The sequence below is a fragment of the Schistocerca piceifrons genome, chromosome 2, assembly GCF_021461385.2.
Source record: "Schistocerca piceifrons isolate TAMUIC-IGC-003096 chromosome 2, iqSchPice1.1, whole genome shotgun sequence".
NCBI classification, from domain to species: Eukaryota; Metazoa; Arthropoda; class Insecta; order Orthoptera; family Acrididae; genus Schistocerca; species Schistocerca piceifrons.
The window spans coordinates 656,436,478-656,456,874 of NC_060139.1; the positions used below are offsets into that span (position 1 = coordinate 656,436,478).

A 20,397-nucleotide genomic window follows, 5' to 3' on the forward strand; every position below is an offset into this window, starting at 1 on the left:
TCCAGCAGCACTCACAGATTTGCAGAAGATGGCAGTGACTACACTTTTTGGCCACTTTGATTACATCAGAATGTCATCTGGCCTGAAGAATGCAGCTCAAACATGGTAGCATGTCATTGACAAAGTGTTTGGGCCTGCCTTTCTGCTTCGGTTATCTGGATGGTATGTTAGTTTTCTCCAGTTCTGTCATAGGACACAATAAACATCTCCAGATTATTTTTGATAACTTTCCCATTACAGATTGCACATCAGCAAAGATAAATGTATGCTTAGGCAGAAAGAGGTGAAGTTTTGGGGACATTTGGTGACCTTCTGTGATGTTTGGCCATTTCAAACTAAGGATGAGAGAATTTTCAACAGTTACTCTGTTTTTATGGTATGATGAAATTCTGCAGGTGCTATCTGCCTGATGCTGTGGCCACACAAGTACCCCTCTTTGATTTGCCTTGAAGCCCAACATCATGAGGATTCTAGAGACGTTATCAGCTTTCATCCAGTTTAAAGTGCTTCTAGCACATCCAGTGGCAATAATGTGTAAGCTTTCACAACTCTTCATTTTACATTTCTGTGTAAGTGGGAGTTATTGTGGTTTTACATTTTTTCAGACAAATCTGCAAGATTCCTAAGAGGTGTAGTAGTTCACAAATTTACTTCAGGGCTGAAAAATCAGATATTCTTATGCTGCACCCTCACAACAACTTGTGCTAATTGTGCACTTCCTTGTTAAATATTTACTTGTAATCATGCTTATTTATTTCGCCACTCTCTCAATCAAAGGATCTGTTCTCAGAGGCCCTAGTTCTTTTGTGGCTTACTTTTCCTGGTAATTTATTTTTCTGTTCCCAGATTGAGATTTTCACTCAGCAACAGAGTGTGTGCTGATATGCAACTTGCTGGCAGATTAAAGCTGTGTGCCAGACTGAGACTTGAACTCGGAACCTTTGCTTTGTGGGCAAGTGCTCTATTGATTGAGCTACCCCAAGTATGACTCACAACCCCTCCTCACAGCTTTACTTTTCTGTTAGTGTTTAAAAAAATAGATTCAGCATAGTTCATGTTTACAATGTGCATGAAAGCCAATTCCCACTCAGTAAACAACCAACTTCAAACACAAAGTTGCATTTGTGCTAATGATTAAACTCAAGTGTAAAGTCTAGCAAAATGGTCACTCGATTAGAATAAAAATGAGGTCCTGATATCCATAAGGACCTAAAGCATACGGCCATCAATTACACATTCTAGTGAATAACAAAGGAACCAACATTACTGCTTTTGTGAATTTTCATATATGCAAAGTGGGCCTACAGCACAGATAAACCTAACTTACCATTAGATCAACAGATTTCAGAAGCCTGAATAAACCCTACAAGCTCACAATAGACAGTGGTGTGCTTTAGGCCCTTATGATTCTTGCAAGGGAAACTCCCCATTGCCTCCCCTTCAGATTTGGAGGTAATATGGCCCACTGGACAGCCTATCAAAAAGTGAATGCAGATCAAGCTTCACAACAGGGAGTACTGTACACTGGTTACAGAATATGAGTCATGTGGTAAGAATATGTTACTGACACAAATAAACATGATGAATAGTAATGGCAGGCAAGATACCACAAAGGCATCTCACAGAAATGAAAAAAACAAACAGGTGTGACCTATATTACAACAAAGGAATGCAAGAGTCGAAACTTCCAAAACAGAACGGAGCTTCAAAAATGTTAAAAACATATGTTTTGACAGAGCACAGAGAAACTGTGTGATTGTGAAACAGTTGAATTCATTTTTTGCTGCTTATGTGACAAACTATTATATTTTCATCATTTCCTTGGGAGTGATCACATTCACATTCATAACAAACACCTAAATTGGGCAAGGGGGCATATCTCACCCACTTACCAGGCATACAAATTAGTTGTGTTGATGAGAGATTCGTATCATATGACACATGTACTGTCACTAATGTTGTGTATGACAGAGCAGATGTGTTTACCGGTGAAGGATTCAGTAGACTTGTCACCTTGTCATCAAACGTTTGCAGTTCCCATGTGAAAGTCTCTTCCTTTCAGTTGCTAATACAGTAGTTGTGCAGAATGAACAGTCATTGTAGGTCCCTTCCTTACACCTTGCTTTTGCTAATGGATGTTACACTATGACACACACACAAATTTGAATACAGGGAACAGTAGAAAGAAATGGCACCTGGTGGTTTGATCACAATTCGCCTGCATAGTAGTCCAACACCATGATCACTTAACCGTAACGCCATTGCTGTTTTAGCTTGCTCTACATTGCACTTCTTTCCCTTGGACCATTTCTATTTCTTTTTTTTACAGTTCAGTACACCTTATTCCTGTTTTTCTGTTTGGTCTGCGTTCAGGTTTCGATGGCCTGTACACTGAGCCCTCTTACAACAAAATCAGAGGAAGGTGAGATGGGGAGTTTCCCTTATCAGCACCTCAAATGGATTACTGTATGACAAAATTCATAACTTAATATAGTATAAATCATTCAGTAAACCACAAAATAGGATTACTGTCAGTACAACTTTAACATGTACTGATGACTGATCTCATTTCAATGCAGAATGTGGTGAGTGAATTAGCATATCTGAGGAGTGTGCTATCATCTAGCAGGATTTATGCCAAGCGAATGGTTACAAAAGTCTGGCGTAGTGTGCTACCACCTGGTGCCACTGACGTAAACTTCTAGCTGAGTGGCAAGGGCTGTGCACATCATTACTCGTGCACATTGACAATCAAAGCTGGATGTATTTGGCCCATAAGGCAATTACGCCATGCAAGTTGTGCGTGCACAAAAGCACCTTTAAACGTGTGCAACTGAAGGTATGATCACAGCCTTGTTGCCAAGTTTCACTGAGTCTTGAGAAGCAGTAGTGTGGTAGATATGAGAACCATATGTTTCAGAGGCAGTATCTATGTCACATTTAACATCATTCAAAGAAAGATAACCAATAAATATGTTAGGTGTTAGAAGTTAGGATGTTCATGTGCTCTTGTGCTCTTATGCAGCAGATGCCTTTGAGCACATCCTATTTCTTCTGCATCTCTGGCTATCACTGTTGATATTAGACAGACTGTAATGGGAGCAGCCACACAACAGCAAGTAAGTGGTATGTGGCAGCCACTTGGGTTCCTTTCCCACAAAATGACAGAGCCGAAACCAAAATGGAGCACCTGTGACAGAGAAATTTTAATAGTCTATGAAACCATTATGCATGTTAGACCAAACAAACACAGAAGCACACCACTTCACAATTTTTGTCAATCACAAATCAGTTTCCTTGGTTTTCAACATACCTCATATCTCTTTCTCATCATGACAATTTCGTTATTTCGAATTTATCAGCCAGGGTACTACTGATGCTTTTCATCTATGAAGTGCTGATAATGTTGTGCACAGATATTTTTCTAGAATAAATGTGGTTACTGTGGGCATCAACTTCTTGCAACTGGCTATGGTACATAATGCTGACATGCTGCTTTATCAAGCAGACAAATACAGGACCGCATCTCCACAAGTTTTCAATGGCCAGCTTCCTTATGTGATGCAACATTTCTCCAAGCTATACATGCCCTTTCATTTCATTGTCTTTTAGGAAACAGGTTTTTAATTCCACAAATGGGCTCACTCATTCTGGAGCCAGAGGCACTATACAGATGGTGACAGACAGATCTGCATGGACATATGTGAGATGTGATTGCAGGTTGTGGGTAAAAACTGGTTTGGTTTATCAAGCTGCTAAAGTAGGATATCACATCCACTAACCAATTTGTTCATTCAAGGAGCTTACACAACACTTTTCTCATGCCCATATCAACCTGGTAGAAAGTCTCATCCCTGTGAAAGTCTTAAGTATATTTTTTCAGCAATTGGTAGGTCTAGCCACTGGGTGGAAGCAGTGCCCCTGATGGACATCTTGGTAAAAATGGTCACACAAACATTTCTAACCAAATGGATCTCATGATCCAGCTGCCCAATGAATGTAAATGGACCAGGGCTGTCAATCTGTGTCCACATTTTTTGTGAGGTGGTAGAATTATGTGGTTTTATACATCATCATACCATCAGCTCTTCTTGGTTGGTGGCCTTGTTCCTCCTGCTGCTTGGTTTTAATGGGCATTGAAATCTGATCTTGGTGCACCAGTGGTAGAGTTTGCATACATCAAGACCATCAGGTTTCCATTGCAATTCTTTAGCCAACAACAAATCTACCCACTCAATAGCCTCCATTCTTAATGCAGAAAGTCAAGATCTGCTTTTCTAGTTTCCATCCATCCACAGCATTCCAGCAGACAGATCCAGCTATTTTCTTTCAGAAAGACCTCAGTACATGCTCTCACATTATGCATCACATGGACACTGTCGAAGTCCCTTTAGAACTGCCTTATATGGTTGTGAACCACAGTGCTGACACAGTGACAATATTAGTTAACACTAAATGTACCAAACATGACAAATCAGCCTACCTGTTCCAGACAAATTACACTTCATGTGGGCCCCACTATTGTCACCTGACATCTACACTGCAGTGGCTGACCTCCCTACTCTGTTGCCAAAAAGTGCCTTCAGCCACTGCCAACATCAACATATGAAGCTGCTAATGAGGCTACTTCATCAGTGGGGCTACTCCATCATTGGACCAGCCCTCACAGGACACTCACCCCATTTCTTTGGCATTATGTCCAGTACACATGAGGGCTGGCATAACAGTCTGGCATAAATATCCATTCATCATGACCTCCAGTCAGTCTCAAAATGGAAACCACAATAAAAATAAAAAATGTTTTAATTTCAACATTTAGCTACACCTTCCAGCTACATCTCTACATATATGCTGACCCAAATTAGACATTTATCATAGGGTGGTGCGGACTTTCCAATACCTTCATTATAAGAGGCAGACATTTATGATTTCTGCCAATTCCTTGAATTGGTCTGGGAGAAAATGCTGCCCTCATAGTCAGCAGGTCATGTGAGAGAAGAGATGAAAATCAGAGTGAGCCAAGTATTGGCTGTATGGTGGGCTGTCATTCCCACTGAAAACACTGCACAAATGTTCACATTGCACTTGCAGTGCAGCCGATAAATAACGTGATGGAGGAAACTCATGAGAGTTACGTTACATGGGCTGCAAGAAGTCAGGTGAATCCTCTCAAGAGATGCATCACACTTGGCAGGAGACACTATTTTCCAGGCATCTTTACATGCTCACTGTGCACTCAGTACTGAAAAGTGTGACATGATGTGGCAGATGGGCATACTAGAAACACTGTGCAACACATCTGTACAAAGCTTTACTGGATTTGTGCTGTGACCAACTGGAAGTTAAAAGAAAAAAGCCCTCACAGTAAAATATACTGCTTTTCTTTCCTATCAATAACACCTCAGGAGTACAAAAATCAAATCACAATTTATCTACCAGTGGTGTTAAGGTGTTTTCAGAGGCAGAGATTGCTTCAATAGACCTCACAGTTGTGGAAAGAATAAGACATTATTTTGGTAATATGACAAGCCTGGATGAAATATTTGATTAAGTGCACTGCTTGGAGTATCAGCTAGGTGACTGGGAGAATTGAGACATGATTGTGTGTGATGTATCACACATTACAAGTTCAGCTGATGCTTGGAGTAGTCATTTAGTTTTGATTAACACTTTAAAAAATCAAATTGTGAGTATGGAACTTGGTGATGGTGTTAATCCTTCTTTACATGCTCACTCTTCAGTGCAACACATTTTTCCGAATGATAAATGACCTGGGGAGATCTTGTTTGTCAAAGTCTTTACTTTCAATGTTCAGGAAATGTTCAGCTTCATACATCTTCATGTTGTCATTCTGGAAATGCCTGTTATGCAATGGTTTCTTCAAGCAAGGGGAGAGGAAGAAGTCACTTGATGGCCTGCGTGGAGGATACAAGGTGAGGCAAAATTTGACAGCCCAGAGGAGCATGTGTATCACTGTTTCCTGTGCAGAAAGAGCTGTGGTATTGTCATGAAACAAAAACTCCATTTTGGGCAGCTGCCCATGCCACTTTGTCTTGAGAGCCTCCCATAATGTACCACAATATTTCTGTAGTATGCTCCAGTGATAGTTTGTCCCTTATGAGCAAGATCAGTTAACATCCCAAAAATTTCTCATCCTCACCTTTCTCAGTGAAGATTAGGTCTTTTCCTTTTTCAGTGGCAGTGAATCCACATTTTCACAGCTTGCTTTGCTCTTTTGTTTTGGTGTCATAGCGATACAACTAGTGCTCAATCACAGTGACGAGATGGCTAAAGAAGTCCTATGGATTGCCTTAACATAGCTGCAATGTTTCCACTGCTACCATCAGCATGGATTCCAAAAACATCAATCATGTGAAACACAACTTGTGCTTTTCTCACATCACATACTGAAACCTTTGGGTCAAGGCAGTCAGGTAGATGCAGTATTTCTTGATTTCCAAAAAGCATTTTAACTCAGTAGCACACCTGTGCTTATTGTCAAAAGTATGATCATATGGGGTAACAAGTGAAATTTGTGACTGGATTGAGAACTTTTTGGTAGGGAGGACACAGCATGTTATCTTGGACGGAGAGTCGTCATCAGATGTAGAAGTAATTTCATATGTGCCCTGCAGAGGTTTGTTGGAACCCTTGCTGTTCATTTGCATATTAATGATCTAGCAGACAATATTAATACTAACCTCACACTTTTTGCAGATGATGCAGTTATCCATAGTGAAGCACTACCTTTAAGAAGCTGCATAAATATTCAATAAGATCTTGATAAAATTTCAGTGCTGAAAGACTGGCAACTTGCTTAAAAATGTAAAATTGTAAGAAATGTAAAATTGTGCATTTCACAAAATGAAAAAAACATGCATTCCTATGGCTATGATATCAATGAGTCACAGCTGGAATCAGCCAACTCATACAAATATTTGGGCATAAAACTTTGTAGGGATATGGATTGGAATGATCACACAGGCTCAATCATGAGTAAAGTAGGTTGTAGATTTTGGTTTATTGGTAGAATACTGGGGAAGTGCAATCAGTTTACAAAGGAGACTTCTTACAAGTCACTCGTGTGACCAGTTCTAGAATATTTCTCAAGTGTGTGGGACCAATACCAAATAGGACTAACAGGGGATATTGAACATATATGGAGAAGAACAGCAAAAATGGTGACAGGTTTGTTTGATATGTGGCACAGTGCCACAGAGCTACTGAAGGAACTGAACCAGAAGACTCTTCAAGATAAACATAAACTATGCAGGGAAAGTTTGTTAACCAAGTTTCAAGAACCAGCTTTAAATGATGGCTCTAGGAATACGCTACAGTCCCCTATGTATTGCTCACATAGGGATTCCACCAAATCAACATGTATCGTTGCAGCATTATTCTCCATCAAATGCTGAAAATGAAATACCACACTATAATACACTTTATCAATGGGGTGCATCATATTATTTTGGCTCCTCTAGCAGCATGCAAAAGTATTGTGGAATGAGTATTTCAGTGTGTACCTGGGCTGCAGATATGTACCTGCAATACCTGTGAACAAGCAAAAAACTAATTTATGTTTTTGAGGTGACTGTTAAAACCCCTTGTAAGCCCCATGCTTTGCATATGAACAGTTCCAGTAAGAAGGTGTGCAAACTTGATTTCTGATGTTTAAATCAGGAGACTTTCAGATTAGTGTTTCTGCAAGGTAGATGGTAGAAAAAACTATAGGTCCATTTAAAATAAAAACTTTATAGCATAGAATAAATCACTACATTTCATATAAAACAAAGGGTATAAACACACACCATTTCAGTTAAATTCATCAAAATACAAGAATATAAATCAGAGTTATTACATTTTTCAACAAATTTTAAAAGTTAATAATAATGGAAGCAGCAATGTTAGCATCTCATCATATAGCTGAGATGTTGAGCAATCAGTAGGTACATAAACAAGAGAGGATAAAGTTGCTAAGCATGTGATGAAGCAAGTTGGGATCTCTTTACTTCCTCTCTTGTTTTGCCATCTGCCTCCTTAAATTAATTTTATTTTCATTTTTGTCTAATTACCATTAACAAACATGAGTATAATCTGCATTTACATAAAAGAAAAAGGTTCGCCCTCAGTCTTAAGGAATGTAGCACCAGGTCTAATTTTGTGCTTAGTTTTGTGTAAGTACACTCCTGGAAATTGAAATAAGAACACCGTGAATTCATTGTCCCAGGAAGGGGAAACTTTATTGACACATTCCTGGGGTCAGATACATCACATGATCACACTGACAGAACCACAGGCACATAGACACAGGCAACAGAGCATGCACAATGTCGGCACTAGTACAGTGTATATCCACCTTTCGCAGCAATGCAGGCTGCTATTCTCCCATGGAGACGATTGTAGAGATGCTGGATGTAGTCCTGTGGAACGGCTTGCCATGCCATTTCCACCTGGCACCTCAGTTGGACCAGCGTTCGTGCTGGACGTGCAGACCGCGTGAGACGACGCTTCATCCAGTCCCAAACATGCTCAATGGGGGACAGATCCGGAGATCTTGCTGGCCAGGGTAGTTGACTTACACCTTCTAGAGCACGTTGGGTGGCACGGGATACATGCGGACGTGCATTGTCCTGTTGGAACAGCAAGTTCCCTTGCCGGTCTAGGAATGGTAGAACGATGGGTTCGATGACGGTTTGGATGTACCGTGCACTATTCAGTGTCCCCTCGACGATCACCAGTGGTGTACGGCCAGTGTAGGAGATCGCTCCCCACACCATGATGCTGGATGTTGGCCCTGTGTGCCTCGGTCGTATGCAGTCCTGATTGTGGCGCTCACCTGCAGGGCGTCAAACACGCATACGACCATCATTGGCACCAAGGCAGAAGCGACTCTCATCGCTGAAGACGACACGTCTCCATTCGTCCCTCCATTCACGCCTGTCGCGACACCACTGGAGGCGGGCTGCACGATGTTGGGGCGTGAGTGGAAGACGGCCTAACGGTGTGCGGGACCGTAGCCCAGCTTCATGGAGACGGTTGCGAATGGTCCTCGCCGATACCCCAGGAGCAACAGTGTCCCTAATTTGCTGGGAAGTGGCGGTGCGGTCCCCTACGGCACTGCGTAGGATCCTACGGTCTTGGCGTGCATCCGTGCGTCACTGCAGTCCGGTCCCAGGTCGACGGGCACGTGCACCTTCCGCCGACCACTGGCGACAACATCGATGTACCCCCCAGGGGATCCACAACTCTTTTGTGGATACGTGTGTAGCGAGCACGGGACCCCGAGCTAATGTGGCCTTCCTTCTTTTCCGGGCTGCATACCCCCCCTTTCCGTATCCTTCCCCATCCCCCATCTTCGCCCCCCCCCCCCTCACCTCTGGCTCTTTCCTTCCCTTTCTCCCCCTCTGGGAGTATGGTTTGTGCCTACGTCCGGAGACGGATGCTTGTAAATGTACTGCACTCTTCGCCTTCCTTGCTTGTATGTCTTCATCTTTCTTCGTCCTTCTCTTTTCCTTACCTCTTCTCTTTACCTCTTCTCTTTACCCTTTTCTCCGCTGCGGCGTTTGAGACCTCTCTTCTTTCCTTTCCCTGTCTCTTTCTTCCTCCCTGTGCTTGTCTGAAGGCCGACCCACGCACTTCCATGCGTAGTCGGTGACGGGGTAACGCGTAATTCCCCGCCCCGGGTAGACAGGTAGGACACGTACGTACCCCCTGGTAACGGCCAGGCCCAGGGAGGGGTGATTACCCGAGCTGATACCTTCCGAAAGTGCCGATTGGTCCCTCCGTCCGTTTGTCGGGAGGTGTGACCTGAGGTGTGAACAATCACCTAAGGCGGGTGTGCCCTCGGTGAGGGCCCCCACAAGGAAGGAGCGCACCATTGGAGACGCCGGTAATCATGGGGGATTCTTCCGCAATGGTTTCCTCACCTTCCACTATGTCTGCTCACAAACATAAGTTCACTGAGTCTCAGCCACAGACGGTTCTTCCTTCGTTGCCACAGTTCCTTGTTGTTTCTCGGTCTGACGAAGGTCACGACTTTTCCACGGTCAACCCTTTCATTATTCAGAAAGGTGTCGACGCAATTGCGGGTCCTGTAAAGTCTTGTTCCAGATTACGGAATGGCACCCTGTTGTTGGAAACACACAGTGCCCTCCAGGCTCAAAAATTGCTGCGTACTTCTCTGCTCCACACCTTCCCTGTCCGGGTGGAACCGCACCGTACCTTAAATTCCTCGCGTGGAGTCGTTTATACACGCTCCCTCGATGGATTGTCTGACGAAGAAATTCAGCACTACCTGTCTGACCAGGGCGTCACAGCTGTTCATCGGGTTATGAAAAGGGTTGACTCGAACATCATTCCAACCCGCACTGTCTTCTTGACATTTGACAAAGTTCAACTCCCATCAAAAATCAAAGCAGGCTATGAGATAATTTCCGTTCGCCCTTATGTCCCAAACCCTACGCGTTGCTATCGATGTCAGCGGTTCAATCACACCAGCCAGTCCTGTTCCAATCCGGCCAAATGTGTTACGTGTGGCAAGGATGCCCATGAGGGTGCTTGTCCACCTCCATCCCCTCGCTGCATCAACTGTATGGGTGACCACGCTGCTTCCTCTCGAGATTGCCCCGTTTTTAAGGACGAAAAACTCATCCAGGAAATAAGAGTGAAGGAAAAGGTGTCGACCTTTGCTGCTCGAAAGTTACTCGCCAGTCGACAGCCCACTGTGCCTCAGAAAGGAAAATACAGCACTGTCCTTGCTTCTCCTCGGCCAACAAAGGAGGCGGCCACGCAGACTTGCGACCTCACCTTTAGTACCACGGTCGTCAGATCGGCCAGCGCAAAGATCGCCCGTTCAACCTCACCACTTTCGCCTGCCCACTCAATGGCTCACCCTTCATCGGGTTCTGCTAAATCTCGAGCCCAAAAGTCAGACGCCAAGTCTTCGAAAAAAGAGCATTCTCGTGAAGAGTTTTTACGTACCGCAACTTCACAACCATCGGTTCCCCCTTCATCTAAACATCATACTTCCAAGAAGGCTACGAAGAAACACAGTTCCTCTCCTTCTCCGCCAAGGCGTGTCCCATCTACAGCACCACCTGGCGGAAATCGCCCTCGGCCATCTTCTGTGTCGCCGAGGCGCACTGCTGGTGACCGGTCAACTGGCCGATCGTTGGTGGCTGGAGCTGCTCCTGACCAACCTATGGATCAGGATCTTCTGCCTTCGACTGAATGCCATTCCATGCTGTCGGTCGCAAGCTCTTTGCAGTCGTTGAGTTGACAGCACCCTTGGTCACGTTCCTCCATTTTCTGTTCACCCTATGTCCATTATCCACTGGAATATCCGCAGCATTCGAGCCAATCGGGATGAATTGTCGATCCTCTTACGATCCTACTCGCCGGTCATCTTCTGTCTTCAGGAAACAAAGCTGCGTCCCCATGACCGCTTTGTTCTCCCTCATTTTCAGTCCGTCCGATATGACCTCCCCTCTGTTGAAGGCACTCCAGCCCATGGAGGACTCATGATTCTGCTCCACGATACTCTCCATTATCACCAAATCCCCTTAAACAGTTCCTTCCAAGCTGTCGCCGTCCGTCTTTCCCTTTCTGGATACACGTTCTCTCTTTGTACGGTATACATTCCATCATCCACACCAATGGCACGAGCTGATCTCCTTCATCTTCTTGGTCAGCTTCCACCCCCCAATTTGCTGGTTGGGGACTTCAATGCCCACCACCCGCTTTGGGGATCTCCACATCCTTGTCCACATGGCTCACTATTGCTAGACGTCTTCCACCAAGCGGATCTAGTCTGCCTCAACACTGGGGTCCCCACATTTTTGTCTGCCTCCACGACAAATTTATCTCATTTGGACCTTGCGGTCGGTACTGTTCCGCTAGCTCGGCGCTTCGAATGGTTCGCCCTTGATGATACACACTCGAGTGACCACTTTCCATGTGTCCTCAGACTGCAGCCTCAACTGCCCTACATGCGCCCGCGACGCTGGAAGTTTGCCCAAGCCGATTGGACACTTTTTTCGTCTCTAGCGACATTCGATGACCGTCGCTTTCCCAGCGTCGACGATGAGGTCACACATATTACCGACGTTATTCTCACAGCTGCGGAACGTTCAATACCACGCACCTCCGAATTGCCCCGGCGCCCCCCAGTTCCTTGGTGGAACGAGGCATGCTGTGACGCTATACGTGAGCGGCGACGTGCTCTTCGCATTTTCCGTCACCATCCAACTTTGGCAAACTGTATCCGATATAAGCAGCTCCGTGCGCGATGCCGTCGCGTCATCCGCGATAGCAAGAAGGCAAGCCGGAAATTCTTTATTAGCTCATTTAACACCTTCACTCCCTCCTTGGAAGTTTGGAGTCGGCTTCGACGGTTCTCAGGCGCGCCTAGTTTCTCCCCGGTCTCTGGGCTCACTGTCGCACATGATACCTTAGTGGACCCCGTCGCAATTTCTAACTCATTGGGTCAGCACTTTGCTGAGATTTCGAGCTCTTCAAATTACCCGCCAGCGTTTCTCCCGAAGAAACGTGCAGCGGAAGTGCGACATCTTGCTTTCTCCTCTCAAAATCGCGAAAGCTACAATACTGTTTTCTCCATGCGGGAACTCCAACATGCCCTCTCTTCTTCTCGCTCCTCCGCCCCAGGACCGGATGGTATCCATGTCCAAATGTTGCTGCATTTATCAACCCATAGCCTGCGTTACCTCCTTCGCCTTTACAATCGAATTTGGACCGACAGTACCTTTCCCAGGCGATGGCGGGAAGCTATTGTCGTTCCCGTTCCGAAACCTGGAAAGGACAAACATCTCCCCTCTAGCTATCGCCCCATTTCTCTCACGAGTAGTGTCTGTAAGGTTTTGGAGCGTATGGTGAATTACCATTTAGCTTGGTGGCTGGAATCCCGCAGTCTTTTAACACCAGCCCAATGCGGATTCCGAAAGCATCGTTCTGCCGTTGACCATCTTGTTGCTCTCTCCACTTATATCATGAACAATTTTCTCCGGAAACGCCAAACGGTAGCAATATTTTTTGATCTGGAGAGAGCATACGATACCTGTTGGAGGACAGGCATCCTCCGCACACTGTTCTCTTGGGGCTTTCGAGGCCGGCTGCCCCTTTTTCTTCGCGAATTTATGGCAGAGCGCACATTTAGGGTGCGGGTGAACACTACTCTCTCCCGTACTTTCTCCCAAGAAAACAGGGTACCCCAGGGCTCCGTGCTGAGTGTTGTACTGTTTGCCATCGCCATTAATCCAATTATGGATTGTCTCCTTCCTGATGTCTCGGGCTCCCTCTTTGTGGACGATTTTACGATCTACTACAGCTCTCAACGGACCAGCCTGCTTGAAAGACGTCTTCAAGGATGTCTCGATCGCCTCCACTCGTGGAGCATCGAAACCGGCTTCCGTTTCTCACCCAGTAAGACTGTTTGTGTTAATTTTTGGCGACATAAGGAGTTTCTTTCGCCCTCCTTACATCTAGGTCCTGTCAACCTTCCGTTTTCCGACGTCGCTAAATTCTTGGGTCTTATGTTTGACAGAAAACTGTGCTGGTCCTCCCACGTTTCCTATCTTTCGGCTCGCTGTCTGCGTTCCCTTAACACCCTCCGTGTCCTGAATGGTACCTCCTGGGGAGCGGACCGAGTGGTCCTTCTCCGCCTCTATCGCGCCTTAGTGCGCTCGAAATTGGATTATGGAAGCATAGTCTACTCCTCTGCTCGGCCGTCTATTCTTCGGCGTCTCGACTCTATCCACCACCGTGGATTACGTTTAGTGTCTGGAGCTTTTTACACCAGCCCTGTGGAAAGCCTTTATGCTGAGACTGCTGAACCTCCGCTGTCCAATCGGCGGGCAGTCCTTCTGAGTCGTTATGCTAGCCATCTGTCTTCCATGCCTGCTGATCCAGCCCATGACCTTTTTTTCGACACCTCCTTTGATGTTGGGTATGCAGGCCGCTCCTCCTCCCTACTACCCCCGGGAGTCCGCTTCCGTCAACTGCTCCATTCTCTCTCCTTCCGCTTTCCTAAAACCTTCTTGACAACTTGGGGTACAGCACCGCCTTGGCTCCGTCCCCGGATCGATTTGCTCAGAGACCTATGTCAATTTCCCAAGGATGGTACCCCTACACTTGTCTACCGTCGGGCATTTGCTGCTCTATGTGCACAAATGACGGAAGACACATTTATTTACACCGACGGCTCGAAAACATCGTTAGGTGTAGGGAGTGCCTATATTGTTGGCGACACCCCAAATCATTTTTGGCTTCCCGACCAGTGTTCGGTTTATACTGCGGAGCTTTACGCTGTTCTCCAGGCTGTCCACTACATCCGCTGCCATCAGCGGATACAGTACGTAATCTGCTCAGATTCTCTCAGCTCTCTCCTAAGTCTCCAAGCTCTTTACCCTGTGCACCCTCTGGTCCACCGGATTCAAGACTGTCTGCGCTTGCTCCACCTGGGGGGCGTCTCAGTGGCGTTCCTCTGGCTCCCGGGACACGCTGGTATCTGTGGGAATGAGGCGGCCGATATAGCGGCCAAGGCTGCAGTCTCTCTTCCTCGGCCAGCTATTCAGTCTCTTCCGTTTACCGATCTACGGAGCGGTTTATGTCGCCAAGTTGCTCATTTATGGCATGCGCATTGGTCAACACTTCCCCATAATAAATTGCGGGAAGTGAAAGCCCTTCCTTGCGCTTGGACCTCTTCCTCCCGAACGCGTCGTCGGGAAGAGGTAATTTTAGCTAGACTCCGGATAGGGCACTGTCTTTTTAGCCATCGACATCTTTTAAGCGGTGATCCTCCCCCACTCTGTCCCTACTGCTCTCAGCTGTGGACGGTCAGACACCTTTTAATTGAATGCCCCTATTTTAATCCGTTACGCTCCCGTCTACAGCTATCGCCTGATCTATCGTTGATTTTAGCAGATGACACGCGCTCAGCTGACCGCGTTCTACAGTTTATTAGTGACAGTGAAATGACGTCAGTCATTTGATTTTTTTTTTTTGGGGACAACCAACCCCTTTCTATAGTGGATTTTTAAGCATTCCTTCTGCCTTTAGTTTCTCAAATTTTATGACTTTGTTCCCCTTGCTGCTGATTTTAAATTTCGTTTTTTTCCTGTTTCCTACGTCACGGGCTGGGCGCTTAAAAAAAAAAAAAAAAAAAAAACATCGATGTACTGTGGACACCTCACGCCCCACGTGTTGAGCAATTTGGCGGTACGTCCACGTCCACCCGGCCTCCCGCATGCCCACTATACGCCCTCGCTCAAAGTCCGTCAACTGCACATACGGTTCACGTCCATGCTGTCGCGGCATGCTACCAGTGTTAAAGACTGTGATGGAGCTCCGTATGCCACGGCAAACTGGCTGACACTGACGGCGGCGGTGCACAAATGCTGCGCAGCTAGCGCCATTCGACGGCCAACACAGCGATTCCTGGTGTGTCCGCTGTGCCGTGCATGTGATCATTGCTTGTACAGCCCTCTCGCAGTGTCCGGAGCAAGTATGGTGGGTCTGACACACTGGTGTCAATGTGTTCTTTTTTCCATTTCCAGGAGTGTAATTACTTTCCTAATTTATTTTGGGCTTTCCTAGGTAATACCTTCTGTTATAGGGTGAAATCAGTAATTGTTTCGTGACTTAGATTCTATTGTTGACTTATAAACAAATATAACTTCTGTACTAATTATAATCATTTGGAAGAAGAACTACTAGGATTCTTAAAGTACTTATTTGGCTCTATTTGAAAATGTATTAGCAAAGCCAGCCCTTAATTAATTCCAAAATAATTACCAGCATGTTAATTTCATTATTTAAACAAATAATTTGACCTAACCTTCGCGATAGAAGGATCTGTTAAAAGGGAAGAATTTTTTGGTGTATTCAGTTAATTGAATGAGTTATGTTTTAATTGTAATTTCAGTCACTTAAACATCAAACAATGTGTAGTTTCAGTACCTATTATTGTGGGGATATATAACAGATCGATTTTTGGTCCTGAGACAGCCAGTCCACGCCCGATTTTCAGATGGGAATTACGTATCGGTTACGGTAACAATGCATCAACTGTATAGTGGAATTTGGGTAACACAAATAGGCCAAGTTTTTATACAATTAATGACAATGTCTGTTCAGTTTATTTGAGAAATAGTGTCTCACGTACTGTGAACTGTGTGGTTAGGTTTTTACTGCTCATAGGTGTTCATATGTTGATATGTTTATTTTTTTTGCTTTCCAGCATGTTTACCATGCAATTGGCTTTGTCAAAATACATTTTACATATTCATAAAAGTACAGTTATTACTAATTTTACATTATACATATGTATATCTTTTTAGTAGTTTTTTTTTTTTTTTTTTTTTTTTTACATTTTACACACATTTTCATTTTACATATACTCACAGATAGATAAACTTCTTACTGATCAGAAGATTTCAGTAATAATTATTATGTAGTTTACATTCAAGAATTAATCATACAGTTTTACACATTTAGTTAATGATAGTTACACATTTAGTTACTTTACTATATCTTCGTCATTTACCAGCCATGGCTGGACAGACTGCGTCACAAGTACAATGTTTATCAACTAACATTTATACAACACCATATACAAAATTTATATTACAAATAAAAGAAAATATTTATGTAGTGCACAAAAATACATAGAACATAGCGGGAATGAAATATAGCTATAGTTGATGATAGTTACGTTATTTCATTGTTTATACATTCCTTCCAAATTACTTCCAATATATTCTTAAATTGAGTAGAATGCTTTATTTTTAAACCATGTGTCTAACACCTCCCTATATTTGAGGAGGGTGAGGGTTTTGAATGATTGTGGCAATTTATTGTATAACTTTAGACTTTGGTGTTTCTGACTGTTGTGTTCCAGTGACAGCCTATAATATGGTATATCAAGCATGTAGTTATTTCTAGTGCTGTGCAAATGTAAATTCATTCTCTGTGTAAATTGTTGTAAATTTTCTTTTACGTATATTAAGCAGTTATACATTGAGAGACTTGGAAGGGTCATTATGCTTAATAGGCTGAAGTGCTCCTTACAGGTTTCTCTTGGAGCCAATCCTTGTATTGTAATTGCTTTTTTCTTGCCAATTCCATGTCACAGACTGTGCGGCACCTCCCACCGGAGGTTCGAATCCTCCATCGGGCATGGGTGTGTGTGTTTGTCTTAGTATAAGTTAGTTTAAGTAACTTTAAATAGTGTGTAAGCCTAGGGACCGATGACCTCAGCAGTTTGGCCCTTACGAATTCACACACATTTGAACTTTTTTTTTTCTTTCCAATTGAATACACAGTTTATGCGTTTGAATTACTCCATAACATAATCTCATATTGTAGCTGTGACTGAAATAATGCATAGTAGTGAAACACCAATAAACTTTAATGGAGGAATATCTTAGTTTATACAGCAGGAATATCACGTGTGCAAGTTTGCCTGTCAGATACCTTATATGGTCATCCCATGTGAGCCTTTGGTCTATTTTTTGTCCCAATAGTTTGACACTGTGATTCTCTTCTTTCTGTACCTTCAGATTAAAATAAATTTCCTCCATTTTTGTGTTGTTTACACATAACTGGTTAGCAATACACAAAACCTACATTGTTCAAAAAGTTCATTATTTTTATTTACGACCTCTTGCATACTCTCACATGTGGAGATCATGGTCATATTGTGACAAAGCAAGCTGGGATCTTTTTACTTCCTCTCTTGTTTTGCCATCTGACTCCTAAAATTAATTTTTTCATTTTTGACCAATTACCATTAACATAAGTGAGTATAATCTTCATTTTCATAAAAGAGAAAGGTGGGCCCCCAGTTTTAAAGACTATAACACCAGGTATAATTTTGTGCTTAGTTTTATGTATGTAATTGATTTTCTAATTTATTTTGACTATTCCTAGTTAGTACCTTTTGTTATTGGGTGAAATCAGTACTTGTTTTGTAACTTAAATTCCTGTTGACTTATAAACAAATATAAATTCTGTACTAATTATAAACATTTGGAAGACAAAACACCGGCATTCTTTAAGTATTTGTTTGGTTCTATTTGAAAACATGCTAGCAAAGCCAGCCTTAATTAATTCCAAAGTAATTACCAGTTCTGTCAAAAGAATTGTTTACATGACTATATCTGTTAATTTCTTGATTTAAACAAATAATATGGCTTAACCCTTGTAGTAGAATTAACTGTTAAAAAGAACCAATTTTTTGATGTTTTCAGTTAATTTAATGAGTTAAGTTTTAATTGTGATTTCTGTAACTTAAACATCAAACACTGTATAGTTTCAGTACCTATTATTGTAATGATATATAAAAGCCCAATGTTTGTTCCCCGAGACAGTCAGTCCACGGCCGATTTTCAGACGAGAAACCCGTGCTGATTAGGTCAACAACAAGGCAACAACTTAACTGTGAAATAAGTGTAAGACAAATAGGCCATATATTGAAACAATGACAGTGTCTGTTCATTATGTACCATATTATCTTGCAATAACAGTGAACTATGTGGTTAGGTTTTTACTGTTCATAGATATTCAACAGTAAACTATTGTAGCAGTATGTTGATGTTTGCTTGCTACCTATTAATGATGATTATCAAAGTTAACCAATAATGGACTAGCCCTATAACTATGTATTATTGGGTGGGGGGAGGGGGGAGAAGGGGGGGAAGTTTTTAATAGTGAAAGTAAAGAACTGTGAAACACAAATATGCACCTGTCAGCTACATCATTTAAAGTAGTCAGTGTTGAACTTCCACCCCCATTTTTCAGCCAGTATAACAACGCAGTAAGTCGACACTGAGGACAATCAGTGAGGAAATAAAGCAAGTGAACATTGCAATATCATCACCATGTAAGACATTTTATATGCTACGTAGTTTGAGAGGTCATTAACACAGACAATAAAGATAAAGAGTCCAAGAGCGAAGCCCTGTGGAATTCCTCTCTTAATTTTCATTAGTTCTGACCTGTCACTATTCACACACGTGAACTGTTGCCTGTTATTGAGGTATGATTTAATCAAATTAAGTGGTTTATCTGCAATACCATAATATTCTAATTTTTTGACAAGTACCTCAAGTGATACTGAATAAAGTGCTTTGCTGAAGTCTGGGAGTGATGCACAGGTGGTCAATTTCCTTTCAAAGTATTGTGGATATCAGTTATCAGGCTTTCAATAGCTTTTATGGTTGATTGATTAGTTCTAAATCCAAACTGGCTGTCATTAAGTAATTTATTGCTCACAAAAATATGTAAATCTGTGTGTGTGTGAACAGCTCTCTATGGTTTTGGCCAGTACTGGGACAACTGTTATTGGTCTATAGTTATCTGGTATTTCTCTGTCACACTTTTTGTGTATGGGGAGTGTAACCATAATTTTAAGGCAATCAGGAAAAATGCCATCATCAAGGATTTTATTTGCAAGGTAGAGTAGAGGAGCTCTAATTTAATTAATTATAGCCTTTATTACAAAGTTACTGAATCCATAATAGTCTTCTGTTCTAGAGTTGTTCAGCTTGTTTACAGAGTTATTTATATCTGTAACAGTTATTCTATTCCAGGTAAATCTTTTATCTGTTTTATTCTGTGATTGCAAAAGAAAAGCTTCTGCATCAGTGAAATTGTCACTTTTTGGTACATGGGCATTTACTGAATTTATGATGTGTTTTTTGTGAATGCTACAATTAATTGGGTTACTGATTGCTTCCCTTTCCTGTGTTCATCTCGCTTTCAACTATTTTCCAGGAAGCTTTACATTTGATTTTAGAATTAAAATATACTCTTCTTTCACTTTTGCTGCTTTACTTTCAGATTTGTATATTTTTCTAAAGTTTATGTATCTGTTCTTGTTTTCTTGACTACCTTCAATTTTGTCCTTCAGCATGAGTAAGAGGATACTGATTTTTATTGAGATGTAACACTTTTTTGTATGTTGTGGTTTGTGCATATTGCTATGGTTAGATCTCTTAGTAATTATAGGGCACTTACTATCTAATGTATTTTTTATATTGCATATGTATGCAGAAAAGTTTTCATTTATGCCTTTGTTGATGGTTAGTATTCTAGCCCATTCTATTCTGCTCAGTTCATTTCTCATTATTTCAATGTTCAACAGCAAACTATTGTAGCAGTATGCTGATGTTTGCCTGCAACCTATTAATGAGGCTTATCAACATTTACCAATAGTGAACTGGCCATATAATTGTGTACTATTGGGGGTTTATGAACAGTGAAAGTAAAGAATTGAGAAACGTAATTGCGCATATGTTGGCTATATTGTTTACAGTAGTCATTGTTGAACTTCCACCTCCCCCCCCCCCCCCAATTTTCAGCCAGTATAACAATGCAGTACAT

At 42.7% G+C, this 20,397-nt stretch overlaps 1 protein-coding gene across 1 annotated transcript in view; it reads right to left on the reverse strand.

Annotated features, from left to right (window-relative positions):
* LOC124775710 (tektin-1) overlaps window positions 1-4,247 on the reverse strand; it is a 176,819-nt gene extending 172,572 nt beyond the window's left edge. Inside the window, exon 1 of the mRNA XM_047250537.1 lies at window positions 4,080-4,247. Coding sequence (XP_047106493.1) covers window positions 4,080-4,247 — 168 coding nt within the window. The remainder of the gene's footprint in view (window positions 1-4,079) is intronic.
* Window positions 4,248-20,397: the final 16,150 nt, after the last annotated feature.